This window comes from Nelusetta ayraudi, unplaced genomic scaffold (genome assembly GCF_046127955.1).
Source record: "Nelusetta ayraudi isolate G7.1 ecotype Tasmania unplaced genomic scaffold, CSIRO-AGI_Nayr_v1 ptg000048l, whole genome shotgun sequence".
Taxonomy (NCBI): domain Eukaryota; kingdom Metazoa; phylum Chordata; class Actinopteri; order Tetraodontiformes; family Monacanthidae; genus Nelusetta; species Nelusetta ayraudi.
The window spans coordinates 7080564-7102521 of record NW_027466098.1 but is presented as its reverse complement, the minus strand read 5'-3'; the positions used below and the strand labels follow the sequence as shown (position 1 = coordinate 7102521).

The 21958-nt window shown below is 45.7% G+C and overlaps 1 protein-coding gene across 1 annotated transcript; it reads left to right on the top strand.

The window, feature by feature from the left end:
• Nucleotides 1-542: 542 nt before the first annotated feature.
• On the top strand, nt 543-21759 carry mettl16 (methyltransferase 16, N6-methyladenosine). Its single transcript, XM_076036012.1, has 10 exons — nt 543-688; nt 966-1106; nt 8802-8989; nt 9670-9810; nt 10847-10962; nt 11152-11294; nt 14532-14601; nt 16275-16364; nt 20414-20587; nt 20772-21759. The coding sequence occupies exons 2-10, from the start codon at nt 979-981 to the stop codon at nt 21426-21428; spliced, it is 1707 nt and encodes a 568-aa protein (XP_075892127.1). The 5' UTR covers nt 543-688; nt 966-978; the 3' UTR covers nt 21429-21759.
• The last annotated feature ends 199 nt before the right edge of the window (nt 21760-21958 follow it).

Sequence of the window (21958 nt, the reverse complement as noted above, 5' to 3'; positions counted from 1 at the left end):
AAAAGCACATACAATAGATGCACACCTGTTGTCCCTTTTCCTTTTTTGGGGGGAGGGAGAGGGGTGAGGACGGTGGTGAAGGAGGAGTGGGTTCGTTGTGTTATTATTACTCTAAATGACAGTAATGAAATTATAGAAGAAGCATACGGGGAAAAAAACCAACAAACTCGACTTTTACCCAGTGCTTGAACCAGTAAACCAGTGACAGCAGCTTTTTTTCATTTGTTCAAATAAAGTGAATCGTAAACGTTATCAACTTAAAAAATACTTACAGAAAAGTGATGCATTAACTCAATAAATAAAATGTAACAGATAGCAAGGGAGATTGAGTTTCGCAAAAAAAAAAAAAAAAAAAAGTAGACGAGCAAATATTACGTGTTTGGTGTACACTAAATGTACATAAAGGCACATTAAGTGTACTTCAACATGTAGGCTACATCAAATCTAATGCTTTAAGTCTCATTCAAACTAACGAAAAAGGGAAACAGATTCTGCTGACAACAGAGAGCACGTTCGCCTCATGACGTCAACACGCTGGAGATGACGTCTGGAGTAAACCGGAACAGACTTCCAGAGAGTGAACAACGTTTGAAAAACGTGAGTTGTGGCAATTGGTTTTGCCTTTTCTTGGTCAGTCCGCTGAAGCCTTAACCAGCCGGAAAATACAGACAGCCTTCGTCAAGTAAAGGTAGGCTGACACAGCAGAAGTTTGACGTTAGCATTCGGCGCTAACTCATTAGTTGTTGTTTTTTTGTCCAGTACGTAATTCATTACACTACTAAAATAGTCACGTTTACTCCTAACTAAAGTTGAGTTTACACACTAGAACCGAATAAGCAACATGTTCCTCTCAGTTTGTGTGGTTTCTGTCTCAGCTCTCGATTTTTACAGAGGGTTGTGAATTCCGTCGCTTGAAACTTATCCCATCCTGACCCATGTCTTCATTCTGCACTATACATTTCCAGTCTCTCCGTCCACATGGCTCTCAATAAGTCAATGCATCCCCGGAACCGATACAAAGACAAGCCGCCGGACTTTGGTTATCTTGCCTCCAAATATCCGGACTTCCAGCAACACGTTCACACCAGTCTGACCGGAAGACCTGTGTAAGTAGCGGACTGTGTTCACAGCTCCTCCTCTCAAGCCTGACCTCTGCATGAGTCCCGTCAACGTGCTTTTGCACTTTTGCTTAATTTCTCACGGTTGAGTGAGGCCTCTGGAGCATTGTATTTGTGAAATAACAGCATTAGAGTTGAGGATTCTTCATGAAGTATCCTTAAAGTAACCATCCTGGTTGCGTAGACAACAGAGCTCATCAATGCAGTATTTGGTTATCAAGTAAATTGTTGTGTTCTGCTATAATTATATGCAGGATTTGTTTCTTCAGACAAACAAAGTAAAAAGATGGTCTTTTTACTGAGCTTGTCTAAAGTAGTAAGAAGTTCTTTTGCATATAATCAGAATGTGATGAGATTGTGAGCATTATTATTAACAGAGGTGGATAATGTAACAACAACTTTTGCTTTGAGATCTTTCATTAGTTTCTTTTGGGACTTGCATGCATTGTTTGTTTTTATGAAGTGTTGAAAAAAAGTTTTTGGACACAAATTTGAGATGCGCTAAGAATCGGTCTTCTCTCTCCAAGTGAAACTTGTTTAGTGCAGTTACCAACATTGACCCACTTGCTGCATGTGCATTATTCCATCCAGCTATTCAGACCTGGGTCTTTCAGCAAGATCATGTCCCTTGCACAAACATCTGAGTACAAGAGTACTTTCTTGTGTTGTCTTATTAACAATAGACGACAACATGTTTTCACTTTGTATGTGTGCCTGTGATGTGTGACGAGCCTTTTGAAACGCACACAAAATATCTGGCAAATATTTAATGAGGATAATTGAGATTGATCAGTTGATCTACTCATCGGATCAACTTTGATTTTTGAGTTCTCTGTGAGTGTATTTTGTCCTCGTGTTGTCTCTGGCAATAGGAATGTCAGGCTTTGCTGTCTGTATGAGAAGTGAAGCGTTGGAGCCTACAAGGATGTTTGCCGAGACCAAGTGCTGCGCTGTCATCCCTGTGTGTGATGAGGTGGAAGAGGGGAGCTCTGCAGTCAGTGGTTTGTTTTTCTTGTGACATCGGCTCAAACCAGTTTCCTTCCACAAAATTCACATAGTTTATTTAACTGATCATTAAAAACGGAACAGATTGACCGACCATTTATACAGGAAGTTTATACAGGTTTCACTTTAATTAGTTACATTGCTAATGATAGTCATTTGATTGAATTGAAAAAGCTTTTGATTGATAGTGTGACTCATATACAATTTTTTTGCTTTTATTTTGTTTTGTTTTGGGCTATCAAAACAAGAATCACATTCAAGAACACAAGAATCAGCCTTGATTTTTAAATTTTAAGAACCCTGAGTAAAATTAGTAAAATTTGTTTTCATTTTCTAAATTTGTGTGTGTGTGTGTGTGTGTGTGTGTGTGTGTGTGTGTGTGTGTGTGTGTGTGTGTGTGTGTGTGTGTGTGTGTGTGTGTGTGTGTGTGTGTGTGTGTGTGCGCGCGCGCTGCTGACAGTTGTTATTGTCGTTGGACTTGTGTTGACAGTCTGTCAGGATGGAAACGCTCTCCTCGCTCGCTCACTGTGTTTATAAAACAGGTAGGCGTCTGCTCCCCCAGTAGAACCACCTCTATTATGCAAATGAATGCGGACAGAGCGTCAGTTCGTTGAGGACATCTGTGTGTGTCTGAACGTGAACGTGGAGCTGCACTCGCCGTCTTCCTGGTACATGTTTCAATTGTTTTTGTCTGTCAGTCACCAGCAGACACATGGGTGGAGGCTGTCTGGGCTAAACCCAGAAATTAAACACTGACAATAGGGGGGGGGGGAGAACGAGACAATGGTGGTTATTTAGAGTATAATGTGTGGTGGAGCAGCGTTGTAGATGACTGTCAGTGGTTGTAGGTGAGATCCTGCAAGCTTCATCAGCCTCGTCAAAAATCCTCGTGGTGTATTATTTTGCAGTTTTTCTTCTGTAGAGCACTATGGTGACACTCCAAAATACCGAGTATTTTTTGCTTTCCCTTGTCCTGTCTGGCCATAATGGTAGGCATAAATGGCTGTGAATGGCTTCATAGCTGCGTTCAGACTGCCAGCCAAAATCCGATTTTTAGCCCATCCAGATTTAAACTGGATGGCTTTTTTGTAATCTGAACAGTCACAAATCACATGAAATCCAATTTCTGCAAAACCGATGTAAACCACCTTCTGGGAGGTAGTTTCAAATGGCTCCGCTGACGACAGCAACCTGTCAGATGGGTCAATAATGTGGCCCAGCCTGAACAGAGCCAGATCCCATTTGGACACTTGCTAAATACAGTGTGGACGGTCAGCCCTAAAAATCAGATCTGAGAAGGAATCTGATTTGAATCAGATTAGCCTGCAGTCTGAACACAGCCTATGTGATGGCTGGCAGATTTATTCTCAAAGGTAGAGCTTGTGCCCCGCGAGTGTGAATCGCACAGGTCAGTTCAGGAACTACCTGTTGAGTGGTTTTATTATATGAAAATATAATACTGGCCGTGACCGGACTGAGGGAGGGGCTGGGGTGGACAGAGAGAGCAAATGGCAGCTGGACACAATAGTGTGTCTGTCTTAACCACAGCAGACATTAAAACGGCCTCACATAGTGAACAAAATTAATAATAAAGAAAAAGAGATAAAAACACAAATAAATAAAGATAACCTGAAATAAAGAAATGTGTGTGCATGTGTTCGTGTGTCATTATGCCAATATTAGTTATTAAGTTTAGTTTTCATTTCTGATATTAGGAATTATATATGACGTTATCACGATATAGTGCTAAACAAACATAATTAATATGATGATATGATAAGGAAAAAAACATCAAACAGAAAAAGAGGCATAACAGTGATAAAAGTATAAAATGGGAGGAAATCTCGGCATCAAATTCCTCCTTAAAACAAGTGGTTCCAGGCAGCCATGGAGCCATTTGGCAGCTTCGCTCTCTCCCCGCCAGCCACATTAACGGATGTCCAGGATTTGTGTGTCACTTGATGCGTGGCTCTGGTTAGCTGTGTACAGAAATTTGGCTCTCCTTCCACCGCCAGTCTGTCATTCCATCAGTGGAGGGATTAGCACGCTTTTGTATCTTCCCCTCTCACCCACCCCCTCCCCCAGCTCCCCCCCTCCGACTTCGTCGACTTTATTTATTTATTTTTTATAAGTGTCGGAGCAGTGAGATGGGGATAAGAGTAATCTCGGGGAGACACTCACTCAATCCTCCCGGGTGGTGCCGCTCTCCTCATTTAGGGACGGCTGGTGGAAGCGGCTGATATCGGCAGGCTCAGACCCACCAGGCAGCGCAACTGTGGCTTGAAATGCGATTGGAGCCGAAGTGGGACGGAGATAAGTCACAAAAGTAGTCTGAGCGTTGCTTTGTCTCGCCGTTTTTCGGGGAAGGAGTGGCGCTCAGATGGATAGATAGAGGGGGAAGGAGAGGAGTTGGGGGGGGGGGGGGGGTAGAGAGAGCGGATTAGCAGGCGTGATTGGGTGGGTTTTATCATTTGAACAGCCTGGTTGACATTTAATTTTGTCTTGGTGTTATTTTGGAGGGGGGGGGGGGCTGCGAGACGAAGAAGTACTTTCACTTGTGTAATTGATTAACTGATGCATTTCTACACCAGCCTGTCAAAGTAGTAAGGAGACGACGGGGATTTTTATTTCTGACTTGTGATTCCAAATATATCAGCGGTTATTTAACCGCGACGTAATTTTTTATGTAATTTTTGAATGTAATCTTTAATTAATGGACATAAAAGATAAAGGAAAGCCAGGCGCCTGAGGGGAGGATGATGTTCTGTACATACGTACACGTTTCAGCCACTAAAAGCAGATCATTTCCTGGCCAAATTGTTTGTGTTTAGCTTTCGTCGGCACATTATGAATCGATCGCGTTTCAGGAGCCGTGTGGGTTTGTTACTGGCTGACGGCAGTGACTTTACAAACACTGCCCGCAAGTGTGTTGATGGTTGGTCTATTGTCTTTGTTTCATTGTGTGCCACCTAAATGTCTGACAGATTTGGTGTTCTGAATCAATTCTATAAAGTCATCTCTACCTTTTGTTGTTTTTGCAGGCAGTATTGACCTAAACTTCACCCTTTAAAATCTTCACGCAAGCATACAAGTGTATTTTAGGTTAGTAACTGCTCTGGCTTCTGTTATTTCAATCATTCATTCATTCATTCATTCATTCATTCATTTTACAATTTTCTATCATAAGGATTGAAACTGAAAGCAAAAACAGCAACAACAAAAAAAATGTTTTTGTGACATTTGATTAAGCTGTGATCTGTGCATGTAATTCAAAACAGACACTTCTCAAAAAAATTGAAGAATTATTCATCTAGATTAGATTAAAATAGTCTTTTTTCCCACCGCACACTCATTACACTGAAGACAAAAACACACTTTAGACAGGACAAGACATATTGACATAGATGGGCACATATTGACATAGTACCGGTAACTATTGGAGTTGTGCAGGTGCTCTGTAATTTTAGCAGCATCAGCGGGTTACAGCTTGCTCAGTGAGGGAGGGAGAGGGATGAGTGGGAGAGAGAGGGAGAGACACAGAGAGAGAGAGTGAGAGTGTCGGGGCTCCTGCACACCCTGTGTGTGATTTACTCACTTTGCAAAGTCGCTGCACAGAACCGCACGACCGGAGACGAGTTGCTGCTTATCAGCACAAAATGACTCTGCACTGCTCGGGAGTGAAGCGGATCAACCTTGAAGGTCACTGCCCCACCCTGCCCCGCCCCCGTGCAGTGTGTGTGTGTGTGTGTGTGTGTGTGTGTGTGTGTGTGTGTGTGTGTGTGTGTGTGTGTGTGTGTGTGTGTGTGTGTGTGTGTGTGTGTGTGTGTGTGCACCTTCGTGCTGATCACGGTGCGAGCGAGCCTGTTTGTGTCCGCTGTGCGTGCTCCACCTACTGCCTGCATCTCAAAATAAACCTCCCCCTTCTCCGTCTTCACCTCCGCAGTCGTCCTCCCCCGCGCCCCCCCCCCCCTCGCTCATTTGGTACCACGCCGGCGTCTGAGTTGCGAGCTACGTCCCCCCCCCGCCCCCCGCCCTCTCCTTACGTCAGAGCGCAGACGTGAAATTTGCGGGCGCGCTCGCGCTCATCGGCCATTGCTCCAGCGTGGCCGGATTTGCGTGCTCCCCTCTCGTCTCCACGGTCGGTGTGGTCGCCATGGAAACGCAGCGCTGCCGATGGGAGTCGTCGGCCTGCGTCACGCACACACACACAGGCACACACGCGCTTTTTCACACACTCACGTCGGACTAAAAATAGAGGGCTGGCCTGAGCCGCAGCCTTGGATGGATATTGATTCAAATATAATGACGTCTCTGAAAAAAGAAGAAACATGAAAGAGGGCGTGACATTCGGGTTGGTCTCCCTCGTTAGCGGCGTTCCTCTTCATTTTCATCTCAGCGAGAAATCCTCAAGTTGATCCAGGTGCTCCTCCACCAGGTCACACCGATTTCTGAGCATCATTAAGCTAATACGACCATTAGCTGCGGAGAGCAGCGGCCCAGATTGATGCCGCGTGCTGCACGTGAACCGGCTCCTCATTTATCTTCCGCCTGGCCGCTCGCCGGGGGTCGTTTGTCTTTGTTATCGCCACAGAATGAAGATGCAGAGTCCAGTGAGCGTCGCTGCCTCCACTGTGCGCCAGCTCTGCCCTTTTATCCACACCATCAAAAACTGTTGTGACTTGAAGCTTTTCTAAAAAAAAAAAAAAAGGGCCAATGGCAAAGACAGACGGCAGGCAGGGAGGCAGGCAGGGAGGCTGCAGCTCTGGCAAGCTAGCAGTGACGCAATGTTGTATTACAGTGTCTTATTTGTACTGTCACTTAATCTGCAGGTGGAGCTCTTTGCTGATTAAATATTGAAGCGCAGACTTTCTGGAAAGTCGACCTCTCATAGAAGAGACGGATATTATTGGTCCAACATCTCGTTACAGGAGCCTTGTTTTCATTTGTCAGAAAGAAAACATCAATAAATTAGATTCATTCCAAAGCAGAGGGATAAAATCATTTGAGCAATCAAATATGCTGTTTGACTTTACCATACTACACTGTGTCATCCATGCCCTACCGTACTGCACTATCCTACACTACATTGTTCCGGTGTAACTCGATCTTGACTGGTCAAAGCAATACAATACACTGGTAGCGATTCGTGTTGTTTCTTTCAATTTCTTCAATACAAAATATCTTCATGACTGAAGACTCTGTTGTTTCTAAAATCAACATTAGGCTTCTATTCACAGCACATTGCTGTACCTCCATTTAGTTGCTCAGTTTTAGATCATCTAAAAAAAACAGTAAATTCACCCTGACCTTTATATTTTCTTTAAAGCACAACAAGAGATGGGGAAAATCGCAGCGCTCAAAAACAAAAGCTGCAAGCGATGGTTTGTTTTTGCCCAGCATAATAAAAAAATAAAAAAAATCAAAAGTGCAGGAGCTCTCACGCACTCATATTGTACGATTGAAAAATTCTGATGACATGGAACTGGCGAGGTGCCAGACGTGCCCGTCGACAGAACGTGTTTAATTACATCTGCCGAGGTGCGACGGCGCTTGGCGGCACAGCTTTAATTACCGCGTGTTTAGACGGCTGCAGTCATCAAACACGTGGAGCGGGAAGAGACGGTGGAGCTGCTGGAACAGGCGAGGCCGAGGGTTCGCTGCCGGAGAGCGGGAGGTGTGGATGTGGATTTCATGGTCATTAGCGAGGGATTGTGGACTGAATTGCTGCTTATCTGCCTGCCGTGCGTGTGTGTGTGATGTCTAATAATGAGGTTCAGTGTGGGGAGTTAATGAAGTTCTTTCTGCACTGGGGGGCAGTTTGCGCCGCCGTCAGGTGACCTCGGTGGTTAAAACAAAAGACGATGAGCAAGTCGCTAAATTAAAATGAACCTTGAAGGGAGGCTGTGGGCAAATCCTGTGACCACTGCCAGTCAATAATGAAGGATATAAAAACATCATCCTAGTTTCGAATGTTTATCCAATCACCTTCCAAGATTCAAATATTGCTGTGGCCGACTGTTCTCTCGTCGAGGCCGCCTCCCTCCCATTGCCCACCGGGCCAGTGGGCCTTCGCATCCGCGAGGCTGAACAAACCTCCAGGTTTTTTTTCCTGTTGCTTCCACTCTGGCTGTTGTAGTCCTTGGTGCTTGGGCAGTTGCTCGGCAGTCGCTCTGCATTTGCTTTTCATTTCTCTCGACACTGTTTTGCTGTACTGCGGCCACCGGCTGCGAAACCAGGAAGGCTCTCTCATTGCGTGGCGCTCCGTCCGTCCAGCTCTCTTTGAGCTTTTTCTTCGCCCACCGAGAACTAAAACATCTGCAGCTCCTCGTTCGCCCATGGTACAGTTGAGCATTTCATTTTTTAATATGTGAAAATGTAAAAGATCCACACACGGGGCTTTTGGTGAAAGACTTCAACTCGGCTTTCGTCAAAACTCTGACCCAGTCGGAGCCCTGCTCTGTGCTACGTCGTCCCTGGTCAACACGCTTGGAACCCCAAGGAAGCAGGGACCAAAACGGTAACCGTTGCAACCGCGCAGGCGCCAGTGGAAACGCCTACAAACCGAGCCGAACCAGTGGAACCGTGCCCCTAAATACCCCATCAGTGTTTGATTGCTTGACTTCCAACCCTTCCTCCGCTTCTGTGTTTGATGCTTCACGTCGCTGTCGTCTCCTCCAGGGTGAATTTCAAGGAGCCAGAAGCGGTGCGAGCGCTCACCTGCACCCTGCTGAAGGAGGACTTTGGCTTGACCATCCAGATCCCGCTGGAGCGCCTCATCCCCACCGTGCCCCTCCGCCTCAACTACATCCACTGGGTGGAGGACCTCATCGACGGCCAGAAGCAGCCGCGCCGGGGCATCGACATCGGTAACGCCGGGCTCGTTTGATTTGACGGTCGTGCGGGGACAGCGCTGTCTGCCAACCAAAACTGTTCAATCCTGCCTGAAATGATAGTACAATCTGCAGTGAGGTGCGGAACAGATGAGTGGAGAACTGCAGAGAAAACTCCAGTTTGTGCCTCAAGCTGCTGGCGCACCGGCCCCGTCAGTGCCAGTATTCCCAGTACAAACAAGGCCGATCCCCCATCCACATGTCACAACCTGTTTGTCATTCTGTCACTGAAGGAGCTGCGTGTGTGTGTGTGTGCGGGGGCGCGTGCGTTCCTCAAGTCATTGATTCGTGAGCCGCGTCCAGCCAAGCGCGGCTTTCCCCGCGATGTATCACCTCGGTGCCCCTCCTCCGCCAAGTGGCGGCGTGTTCTCCTGCGCACTGGCGCAATTATGCCGTCTGTCATCTGCCAATGATTTGATAAGAGGCGCCGGTCCTGACAGTCACCGTCCATTAAGGAACACTAAGTTAACCCGCTCCCCGTTTAATTGGACCAGCGGCCGACCTGATGTCAGCAATAGTTGAATAGAAGTCATCCAAATCCCAAGTGTGTGTGTGTGTGTGTGTGTGTGTGTGTGTGTGTGTGTGTGTGTGTGTGTGTGTGTGTGTGTGTGTGTGTGTGTGTGTGTGTGTGTGTGTGTGTGTCCTCCTCTCCTCAGGCACTGGGGCTTCCTGCATCTACCCCCTGCTGGGAGCCACGATGAACGGCTGGTACTTCCTGGCCACGGAGGTGGACGACATCTGCTTCGACTACGCCACCAAAAACGTGGAGCAGAACAATCTGTCGGACCTCGTCAAAGGTACACCTGCGTTCCCAGAGCGGGGGTCCCACCCTTGGATGATTAGCAAAGGCCTAGCAAGGAGAAAGAACAGCCCATTTTGTTGCTACGAAGGAAAACGGGGCGAAAGATTGTTTGTTTGTTATTATTGATCACTGACGGTAAAGCTTAAATAAACGGGACACTTTGTTGACCGGACAGAAAGGGAATCTTCCTATTAGTGCACAGGCAGTATCCACAATTAGTTCATGCTCAACTTAGACCAATTTGAGCATGAACTAATTGTGTTCATGTTTGAGAAATGCCACACTATTGCTGAACTAAGCAAGGCTGAAGGACAGTAAGGTCCCAGCATCATGTTTTCTGCGTGCATTTCAGGTCATGAAATGCATGCTGGACTTTTCAGAAAGTGTGTGGTAGTTCTGGAAATGAATGTCGGTGCTACCGCGTGAAACGTCCTGTTGTTCGCTCCACGTACAGAATCTGTTTTAGAATGACGTTGAAACTTTGCCTTTGCTTGGTGCTGTACAGAAAGGGCCAACATGGCTATTTTCTTGAGATGATCCATATCGTGATCATTCCTCGTACAACGGTGCCATGAAGAAAGATCTGAAAATAGGGGGAATAGTATAAAATTTGCAAAAGCAAACACGAGATATCTCTTTTTTTATTATTGGTTATTAAATAAGCCATGCTTTGTTTGTTTTTTTTTCAAGGCTGTTATCATTCCTCCCCAAATAAACGTAACCTTTTACAATCAGTCAGTTTAACTGGAAACGGCTTGCATAATATCACATTAGTTTTCATGGCATTTGGATAAATGGTGCCTGCATGTTTTATTCATATCATGCATTGTGCTTTGTGTTGTGTTTCCAGCTCGCATTTAGCTTTAAAAAAAATAAAAAAAATCAGGGCGCCGCCTCTTCAGTTTGGAATTGAGAAGCAAATATTTTATAGCTGTTTGACTTGGATGTCTCCTGCTTTTACACTACTTTCATTAATACAACTCAACACTGTGATGAACACTATCAAGACAGGTGTTTTATTTCTGTCCTAGTTGTCAAAGTTCCACAGAAGACGTTGCTGATGGACGCCTTGAAGGAGGAGACGGAAATCGTGTACGACTTCTGCATGTGCAACCCTCCTTTTTTTGCCAACCAGCTGGAAGCAAAGGTAAGCGCTTTCCTTCCCTCCAATCTTTTTTGAAAGGAGGAGCTTCTTCGACGATCAGAGTGCCGCTCGGTGCGAGTGCAACTCTCGGAAGCACGGGCCGAACACGAGGCTCCGTTTGTTTGCGCGATAGTAAAAAGCTCCCTAATAGGATTTGGCCGTAATCTCTGTCTGTCTTGTTGCTCCCACCAGGGGGTCAACTCAAGGAACTCACGGCGGCCTCCGCCCAGCTCGGTCAACACGGGCGGGGTGACGGAGATAATGGCGGAGGGCGGCGAGCTGGAGTTTGTCAAGAGGATCATTCACGACAGCCTGCAGCTCAAGAGGCGACTGCGGTACGCAGAGGGCGGGATGGATATATTACACTACACTATTAGGCAAACCTCCTTTTACTTGTTAGCTGCGTTTACATGACAGTTTTTCGCTACATAAAAGCAATGTTTCTGAAATTTCAACAAAGTACAGTTGCGATTTGCAGGTGTTTCCATTGAATGGTGCTAAGTGCCGTAATTCTCGTAAAATTTCGTCCCGTGAGATTTACGAGAATTACGTTTACTTTTGTTTGTTACGTTTGCCTCCTGTCAACAGCGGCTGTTATGTTTTTCCCTTTGATTTTATTTATAAAAAAAATTCCGTCTCCTCCTCCGTCCAAATGCAACGCGCCATTTTCACTTGAAGTGAACCGGTCACGTGACCACGTACGTCACGTCCGGTGACGCATAACTGCGAAAAAAGTGTTTCCATGACACTTTTTGCGATATACCTCTATAACGGTACGTCTGGAAAACCACCTCACGAGAGCCTCATTCCCAATACAGAGTAGCTGAGATCAGGAAAGTGAGATCACCACTTACAAATCACGACAAGGCACGGCAATTTTCAAGGCAGTTTTAATAAATCCAACAAAAGTACGCTCTGTGAGCTGAAACAAGACGTCCGATAAACTATCAACAAACATTGTTGAACACATTATGTGCATGTGTTTTTGAGAAAATGCAACAGCAAGACAGCTGAGAACGCTGTCGCAGCTGCCGCGCCATTGCTGCCACGTTATTTACGTTTTAAATTGCAGATGATTCGGCAACTAAATTGTTATCTTCTCCTTCAGCCACCGTGGGCTCGTGGCGCCAGCTAACAGAACCCCCGGCTTTAGTTGAGTCTTCCAGGCTGTCGGTGCACTCGGTGCTTATCCAGTCACAGGACGCGTACATGTCCAGATCAGTGTGATGTCCCGTCCAGCAGACAGGAGCCTGCTCTGCTGATTCTGAAGGCCGCAGGCAGAATTCATAGAACCTGACAACACAAGCTAGCTGAAATATAATTGGCTAAAATATATCATATGTATGTATATATATATATATATATATATATATATATGTATATATATATATATATATATATATATATATATATATATATATATATATATACATATATATATAAAAGACTGGAAGCAGCACAACCAAGTGGATATAATATGACATGAACAGAACAGACTACTAAGATAATTTCTTCATATATTTATACTTACAAAAAATTATTTTCTAAGTATCTTTAGGCCCACCACTGCTTGTTGCTTTTTTCCCTTCACTCTGTTTTCATGCCGTACCTGTGTCACTCCCCCCGCCCCCTTTGGATATTTGGGCATTGAGCTGCTTTCTACTCGCAAATAGATCTTAAAACAAGCTGGTTTCATTCCAATTTGCGCGCTCGGAGCAGTTGCGAAGATGTGCGAGACTCGCAGGTGTTGCAGCTGCACGTCGTGACGAGCTGTCGCCCAGAGGTGCTTGGTTCAGTGCGCTGGAAGCCCACAGGGAGCAGCTGTGTTTGGGTGGGTTACGCGTCTCCAGCGGCCCTCCGCTACCAGGGGCTGTCACCGGGGGCAGTAGAGCGAGACACGGAGCCGGGGGCTATTAACAGTGATTAGACACGCCACACCTGTTTAGCCTCGGTGTGTGTGTGTGTGTGTGTGTGTGTGTGTGTGTGTGTGTGTGTGTGTGTGTGTGTGTGTGTGTGTGTGTGTGTGTGTGTGTCACTGGGAAGCCCTGAGAGAGAGAGAGAGGGAGATCCTGCTCTCAGGTGATTCTCCGTCACACCAGCGTCTCACCGAGCCGGTTTGAAGCTCGGGCCGAGCCAACTGGAGCCGGCTGTCACTCCGCTGAAAGCACGGCGGGACAGCCAGAGCCGCCAGGTGTCCATAGCAACGCTGCCAGCTCACACTTCAGTCGCCGGGTCCTGAGAGACCCCCTTCATCCTCCCCCCTCCTCCTCCTCCTCCTCTTCCCGCTAATGTCTAGCCCTCGAGAACCTCCTTGTGAAATAGCAAAATGAGCTAATGCTGCTCGTTCATCACGCCGCTGTATCAAGATTGCCATCTCTCTGGCGGGTAATCGCGTTGCCAATGATGGATGCCACCGCCCGCGTGGCCGCGTATTCTAGGATGGTTGAGGCGGGGGGGCACGGGGGCCAAGGAGGGTATTACTCCCCGCCTGCTGTGACGGAAAGCGGAGGGGACATCTGTGAATATTAGCGCTGCTCAATATTTAATTGCGTCCGAGAGAGGCCGACATGTTGCTCCCCCGTCCCTCCTCCAGGTGCCTTCACACCTCCTGCTGATGGACGCAGTCCAATCGACCGGTTGGACCAGGCAAAGCTGAGTCCGCTCAGCATCTCGGTTCATTGAAAAGTGCCAATTGAAGGTTTCTTACCGATGAGCTGAAACAAAAAAAATAAGAAAGACTTGCTTAATAGTGGATTTCATTGACGATGATTCATAAATCCAACGCTCCCTTAAATACAATATTAAAGGTCCAGTGTGTAAAATTTGGCTCGATTTCTGATTTATTATATTGGTAAAAGCTTAAAATACTGCCCATAAAAGTGTATACTTGCAGTACAATAAAAGTAATTTGGTTTTCCTACCATTAAAACGGCTTTCCTTTGTATGTATAAGAATATACATAGACCATTAAGGGTCTTGCTCCCAGTTAGCTGCCATCTTGCGCCTCCATTTTTAAAGGAAGCCCGCCTGACAGTTGGCCTAAATATGAACTACACTGTCAGGTGGGCTTCCTTAAAAATGTACACTCTTTAAGTCCAACAAAACTGATTTCAAGGAAATATTATACTTTGTTATTGTGGTAAATTTGCACTTTGGATATAGAGATAAACGTTGAACAAAACAACAAATGGCTATTATTTTTATAATATATATAATACATGATATATAACTCTTGTTGGATTAAAACTACCACCGTGTTTATTTTTCTTTGATGTCGTCCAGCTGGACTCTGCTGTCCATTGATCACAGTCCGGCTTCTGTTCATTGCAAAGCAGACGTTATTGATCATTTGACCGCACTGGGGGGAAACTTCAAAACGGCCTTTTCCTCCAGTGTGCCCATCTCTCTCTTGTCGACTCTGCTCTTTGTGTTGCTCCCTGAAGCTTCACCTCACTCCGTTTGATCTCTGCACGTGGTGGTGTTGTTGCCCCGGACTGTTGGCCGACAGCAGCAGCAGCAGCAGCAGCAGTACTGAAACACGGCCTGCTCACTCTGGATTCCTCTTTCTGCAGGTGGTACAGCTGCATGTTGGGAAAGAAATGCAGCTTGGCACCTTTGAAGGAGGAGCTGAGGAAGCAAGGGGTGAGTGAGGGAGTGAGTGAGCGCCCAGCCACGTCTTTTCATCTTGTGATGGACCTTTGGCCTCCTCTGTCAAAGCATCAGTCCCCTGGCAGTGGGTGTCTGGAGATGGTCCTCACTTGGAGAAATATAACTTTCTTAAATGATGCTAGAATTCCACTTTCCCTTTAGAAATTATGTCTTCAGCCTGTGAACTCCTAAATAATGAGAAATCTAAAAATCTGAATGGGTGTGAAGTGGAGGCTTTTAATTTTGCGAGCTAATCAGCATCACATCACAACACAACGACAACACTTAGGACTGACTTCTATTATAGACTTGTCAAATTAAAACCCGGCCAATGATCCCAGCCACTTTAGTTTCTTTTGTGTGTGGGTTCATCGTTGCAGCACGGCAGTGTTTGAGCTAATTAAAGTGGATTCTCACGTTCGTCCTTAGTTTTAGGAGATGTAGACTAAAAATAGAAATGAACAAATGAAAAAAAAAAAAAGAGAGAGAAACCCTGCCAGTCATCACTCGGGCCTACTCCAGAGGTCGTTCATCAGAGTGAGTACGGCATTGGCTCCGGTCCAGAGAGAAGCCCGTGTCCCAGTATCCCAGCGTGTGTGGAAGCGGAAGCTCCACCTGGTTAATATGCTAATGCTTTTATCAGCCATTCCTCCCATCTTCTCCCGTGCAGCCACCTCGTCTCCCTTGGTGGGTTTTAATCAACAAATGTACACAGTGATTACGTGGACGCACGCACACATACACACACACACACACACACACACACACACACACACAAAGCCAGTCCTAAGAGGTTGTTAAAGTGCCCAGTTAGCAGCCTTTCATGCCACACATTGTTTACACATCACAATTCTCACTTTTCACCAGCCAGGAATTATCACAACAATAAAATTGATTTGCTTTTCATCAGACACTGTCGCTCATCTCGTTTTGCCAGGGCCTGCACCCTAACATTGCATGGGGCAGCACCGTGTTCCATGTGCAAAATTTTAAAGGATCTATATATGCAAAATGGAATTGAGAATACATAAATATTTTTTTTTTTACGGTCATCAACTTCCAAAATACACCGAGGTCACTGAAAAACAAATAAGATGATAAGTGTTTCTATTTTGTTGTTCCTATTGTATCATACGTACGTCTTGTCCGTTAAATTGTACAGCCACTTATCTGTAGTAGTGACCCAGAAGACATATGTGTTACCCTGGCATCATGTGACCACTGGCCAAAGACAGACACAAGATTAAGTGGGACATCTGGAAAGAGCGACTCAGATTAACATGTTGAATATTTAGATTGTATCAAAAATTGCACATTAGGCCTTGAATTCATCCACAGGTTCGATTTTTATTTTTTTGGATCATGGCCCATTTTAAGCTCTGGCAGTTTGCAGTGTTGTCTATTCTATTGGTGTCTTGAAATTTATTGTGTTACAATTAAGATTGTCTAAACTCATTTCCCTTTATTTTGAGGGAAATGGACAGACCATGCTCATGATTCTATATTGACCACATTGACACGACTAACAGCCACATGCATTTGATTTGAACTGTAGATACTGCAAGATGAAGCCATTAAATGTATTATTTGTCTTAGGAAATTCTACATTTCCAAACCACCACCACCACTTTCACATTTGTCTCTTTCATTTTTAATTTTTTTTGCAGGTTCCCAAGGTGACGCACACAGAGTTCTGCCAGGGGCGAACCATGCGTTGGGCTTTGGCCTGGAGCTTCTATGACGACGTCATGGTCCCGGTGAGTCTCTCTTCAAATTGAGGGCCGATTCATATCGATGCCTCAAGTCTAGGTCGGTCCGTGCGAATGTCTCCCTTCCTGCCCCGACGCGTCTCCACAGCAGCGGAGCCGCCTCCTCAATAATGCACCGCCTCCGTCCAGACTCCTGCTTCTTCCCCTCCAAACCTTTTTCCATTAGAAGCACTCACTGCTCCCCCCCCCCTCCCCAGGGAGGTGTTTGTGATTTTGTGTTTTGTTTTTTTTTTATTTTGGGAAGCATGCTGTATCCTGGCAACGCCTCGGCACTGTTTGCCGACAACACTGAGGAGACTGTTTTGTTTTTTTTTTGTTCTGGACTGTGAGAGTTATGGGAGCCGGACAGAAAGCAGCGGCAGTGAGACGGCTGAGAATAGGTGGCTGGCTGCAGGACGGTGTCGGAGCGACGGCGGGCCACATTGCAGTAACACGAGGAGAGCTGTTGGCGGGTGCAGCAGAGGCCACGCAAGGACTGTGTTGTGTTGCACTTAGCGGCGTTTTAGCCATTTCAGCAGGAAATCAGTTGAGCAGAAGAATTGGCCTATATTCACTTCTCCTCCTCCTCCTCCTCTGACCCTCCTCCTCTGACCCTCCTCCTTCTTCTCCTCCTCCGCCTTCGCTTCCAACTCCTCCTCTTGCACGCACATCCATCGCTGCTCTGGAGCTGCTCGCTGTCATTACTGGCCACACCCCTCTGTGTGTGTTTGTGTATGTGTGTGTGTATGTGTGTGTGTGCGCATACTTGACTGACATCTCTGCGTGTGTAATCCCTCATACGGTTGACTTCCTAATTCTGCCACGATGTATGCACAGAACATATATTTACAGTATGTGTCCACATGACATGAGGCCGCTCATGAATGTTACATATAGACTCAACACATGTGACACGCGCACAAAGCCATGACCTAGATTATTGTTTCCTTAGCTGGGGCGTTCTGTAACTGTAATTGCTTTGTTTTTTCCAGTGTCTACTGTCAGTTTGAGAACAGATTCCTATTTAAAAACGTTAAAAAAAAAAAAGATCAATTAATTCATTAATCGTTATTTGTTTGACCTTATCGATCGATTAATGATTAATTGATCAGTGGCCATTTTTCCTGAGAACCTAAATGAGAAAGGTATAAGGAGGCAGGCAGCAGGTTTTAAAAGGTGCCATGTGATGCTGACTTCATTCAACAATACTGTTAACGAAATCCCTAGAATTAAGAAAAGTCCATCCTTCACTACTCACGCTTGCTCTTTTTTCCCCAGAAACTTTGCATACAGCTCTGGAAGTAAACCCATTGTGATGTCACAGAGGGTACCACTGACAGCTGCTTTTGACGTTTTTCAGAGACCTCCTCAAAGCATCAGTATTAGGAGGAAACTAGAGTCAAATGTTTATTCTGGATGTTGTTCAGTTATTTTGTCAGTGTTTTGAGGAGTGCAACATCTATCTCTCATTTTGCTGCATTGAGTTTTTTCCACTGTAATGCTAGGCGAACATATCAAGCCTGACAATGTTCAATAGTATAAATTATTGACTTGGTGTTAAAAATCAATATCTTGTTAACGCTTGTCTATTAGTTTTTCTACAGCTCGTTTATCCTCACAATACAGTGGTTCGCTCTATGATAACGTATTAGTCCAAGTTTGTTGTACCACAGCCTGGGCGCACAGTGCAGAGAACATACACTTTGATGTGGCGCTCGCATTAGTGCAGGGAATGGTCACCTCCCTTGATCTGTGGTGTGATAATGGGTTTACAATATGAGTCGAGGAAGAGGAAGGATTCTGATAAAGCCACCCAGCAACAACGGACAAAAGGGTGGCGTGAGGATTGAGAGATTGCCCGTCATTATGGGAGCCCAAGGCGGCATGTAGCCGTCGCCGTTGTTGTTGTTGCTCGAACATGCCGCGGGCGTGAACGGGGGAGGAGGCGGGCAGGGGTCAGCAAGGTTCACAGTTCAGGAGTCCTGGTGGACATTCTGAGAATCCTGGTAAGAGAAAAAGAGGGGGGGGGGAGTGGTCGCTGAGGGGTGATCAGAGAATAATTTACAGCCTGTGCCAGAGGGGGATAGTGTGTCTGTGTGTCTGTGTGTCAGTCCACATGGATGATTGGATGACATTACATCTGGAGAGATCAGCCCTAATTGAACTTGTCGGCTTTCACTGTGTGTGGTTTTCAAGCCGAGACGAGGCTTTTATTTTGAGGTTGTCATTCACTCGTGGCCCATTTGTCTGTGTTGTGTGTTAGAGAAGGGTTCGAGCTGCAAAGTGGGATAATAGAGTGCCATAGAGCACCACCGTCAGAAGAGGATGTTCTCATCGGAAAGGTGGAACCGCGGAAGGTCTACAACACGTGTGGATATTGGGCTCTTTGTCTGGAAACAAGCATTTATGTGTGCGAGTGTGAGAGACGGAATCCATGTCAAGGATGCTCCTTGCAGAAAGCCAAAAGAAACGGTTTGAGTGGATGAATTTTATTGATTTCGGCCCCTCTCACAATGAGCTGCAGGGCTTATGGTGTCTGGAAGAAGTGGGAGAGGGCGAGACATGTCTGGCAAAACCAAAAAGAAAAAATCTAACCAGCCAAGCAAGGCAGTGTCATACACACATGTCTGTCTCTTCTCCCTGTGATTTGTTTGTCTGTTATTCTAACTAAGCAAGATTAAAAATCATCCTGAGAGCTAAGCATTAGGTCAAGCAACAAACAGATGTAGGAAGACAGATTTCCATGATTTCCAATTAATAGCTCTTCAACATAGCAAGCATAAGATGTAATATATATATATCTTAATATTCATAATGAATTGCAATCTAAACGGGGACCTCAAAGTGGATTAAGCAAGTAAGTAATCCAAACTTGAGTCAGATCAGTGCAGCAGTCTGAAGGTCACCGTCTGCTCCTTCCTCCTCTGTTTGTAGGTCAGTCGGCCATGCTGTCTGCCTCGTCACAGTGCGGCGCGGCTGCAGACCCCTCGCCGCATCCACCGCTCTCAGTCCGCCCCGCAGTGACTCTGCCAGTGTGGCACTGATGCATTGGCACAAGGGAAAGGGAAAAGGGGACGGTCGCAGCGGAGCGTCTGTCGCGTTTAGACACGGACGGGTAATGACCTCCACTGCCAGCGCAGCGTGACAGGACGAGGCGGATTAGACGCAAGGAACAAGACTTTAATTTGCTGCAGGTTGAGCAGAGGGACAGCTTGGTTTGCACGCCACCTTGTGGCGAGTCTGGCGAAAGCGTTCTGCGCACGTCTAAATGTTTCTGGCAATAATGTATCGTGACTGCAGTAGCTGCCGTAAGGAGAATTAACCAGCCTACAAAATAGAAGCATGCTTGGTGGCTGGTAGGACCCACAATATATGTGATATCGAAACTTGGTGAGGTCCAAGTTTTAAGTTGTCATTTAAAGAAATCAGTTGATCTTATGGAAGAGGATTAGGGCCACAAGAAGAGAAAGAATTATTATTATTTTTTTCAAGTTTCCAATTCGAGAATAAAGTTGAAATTTCGAGATTAAAGTCAAAATTTTGAAAATAAAGATGACATGAAAACATGAAGTTTTGTGAATAAAATCAAAATTTTGAAATGAATGTCAACGTGAAGTAAGTCAAAATGTCGAGGAAAAAAGTCGAAAGGCTTTGCCCGCAAGTCTAGTGGAGTGCTTCCGTTTTCGCCAGTTTCCTGATTACTGTGGGTTCACCTTGTGGTATTCACCTGTATTCTGCGGTTTATTTTTAAGTGTGGGTAACTGGGTTAATCCACCATCCCTCCAGTCTACTTGCCGGTCTTTTTTTAAGGTCGACTTTACTCACAAAATGTTACATTTTTTCACGGAAATTTCATCCTATTTTACACAGACTTTAATATTTTTCTAATATTTTTTTCTCTTATTGTGGCCCTAATCCTCTATCGTATGAAACAGTATTTTCACACACCTGTCCGTCGAACTCATGTATTTATTACATACATTCACCTGACAAGTCGCAGGAGTCTTTTAATGTTTTTAATCATGCACTTTTATTGTCTGTTTGTTCATCTATTGTAGTCTCCTCCAAGTAAGAGAAGAAAACTAGAAAAGCCCCGGAAGCCCCTGTCGTTCACGGTAACAGAGGCTGGGCTGAAAGAGATCCAGGCCAAAGCCTCGTCTTCTGCTGGTGGCTGTGGCTCCCCTGTGGAGACCATCACCGCTCTGCTGGAGAAGACGCTAACTGACCTACGGGTGAGCTTTAGCCTTGCGCGCTTGTCGAAGGAAATGCAAATGCAGTGGTCAGCCACAGCTACAGTTTCAGTCATTTCAGAAACTGCACTCCTTTTTCAAACATACATACAGACATCAAACATACAGACGTCAATCAAACATACAGAGCATCTTCAAACCTTGTGTTTCTTGACTGACCCTGCAGGTGCTGCACAAACGCGTCCCTTGCAGAGGGCTGGAGCAGAGCCTCTTCCTGACAGCCGTGGAGAACACTTGGATCCACGGGCGTCAAAAGAGGCGTGAGGGGGTGCGTCAGCTGCGGGAGCTCCCTCGGGCACCTCAGCGTCCTGCGACCAGATGTCAAGCCACCGCCGGCCCACCAGGCCACCCGGCCTCCGTACAAAGCAGCCACACCCAGGACGAGGGCGACGGAACGCAGAATAATACCGCGCCTGCTATGGAAGCAGCTGGGCAGCAGCAGCAGTTGGGCGACGCTGCATTCTCAGATGAAGCCACTTCAGACCAAGCACACAACAAGGCTGCAAACCAGAATAAAGGCACTGAAAGTCAAGCCGGCGATGATGATGTTGGTGTGGACATCGAGGCCCACGTGTCCACTGGCGCAAAGCAGGACCCTGAGCGAAAGGAGCCAAAAGCTGCTGCAAGTGATCCACACACCAAACAACCCCTGAGCCTCAGCCAAGTGGAGCAGTTCCTGTTTAAGTGTCTGTTGAATGTGATTCCAGAGGAGGACGATCTCCAGATTGAGATGCACTGGGTTGAAGGCCACAACAAAGACCTGATGAATCAACTGTGCACCTACCTTAAGAACATACTTCTGAAGTCTGTCACAAGGTCCTAAACAGTCTTTGTGAGAGGGCTGCAAAACCATTTTAACTGTGGAAAGACAGTGTCATGTAATACTGTTTGTTGACTCCTCTGATAAGTTTGTAAAATGCTGAGTTTGCTGGAGAAAATTCCAATCTCTTATTATCAGTGGAGCTATTAACTGTTTTCACGATTACCACCTTTTTAAAGATTTAAATCATGTTGTACTGTAAACTACAACAGTCACTCCTCTGCCTTGTCAACAGTTCTTTTTGAACGTGAATCTGTATTTTTAATAGGCTAATAAGCCTAACAGCCACATGGGGGCAGTGTATGCCTTCTCAATTACAAACTTGCTGTTGAAATGTCTTGGATTGCGTTTCTTCATTTGCTGCTCAATTGTTTGACCTTTTCGTTGTAAGAATACAACAAAGCCCATTCCTCTCGGGAAACAGTTTGAAGGCAATGGTATTAAGACATATGAATAACAACTCTGCCTGATGTCCATCAAAAAAATTGACCAAACCAACAATAACTGCAACAACAACAATGTTATTATCATAT

Bases quoted from the DNA above. Each gene is read 5' to 3' on its own strand.
- mettl16 (XM_076036012.1), top strand. From the start codon at position 979: ATGGCTCTCAATAAGTCAATGCATCCCCGGAACCGATACAAAGACAAG. The intron at 11,295-14,531 runs GTACGCAGAGGG...CTCTTTCTGCAG, and splicing joins CAGCTCAAGAGGCGACTGCG to GTGGTACAGCTGCATGTTGG. The intron at 14,602-16,274 runs GTGAGTGAGGGA...TTTTTTTTGCAG, and splicing joins AGGAGCTGAGGAAGCAAGGG to GTTCCCAAGGTGACGCACAC.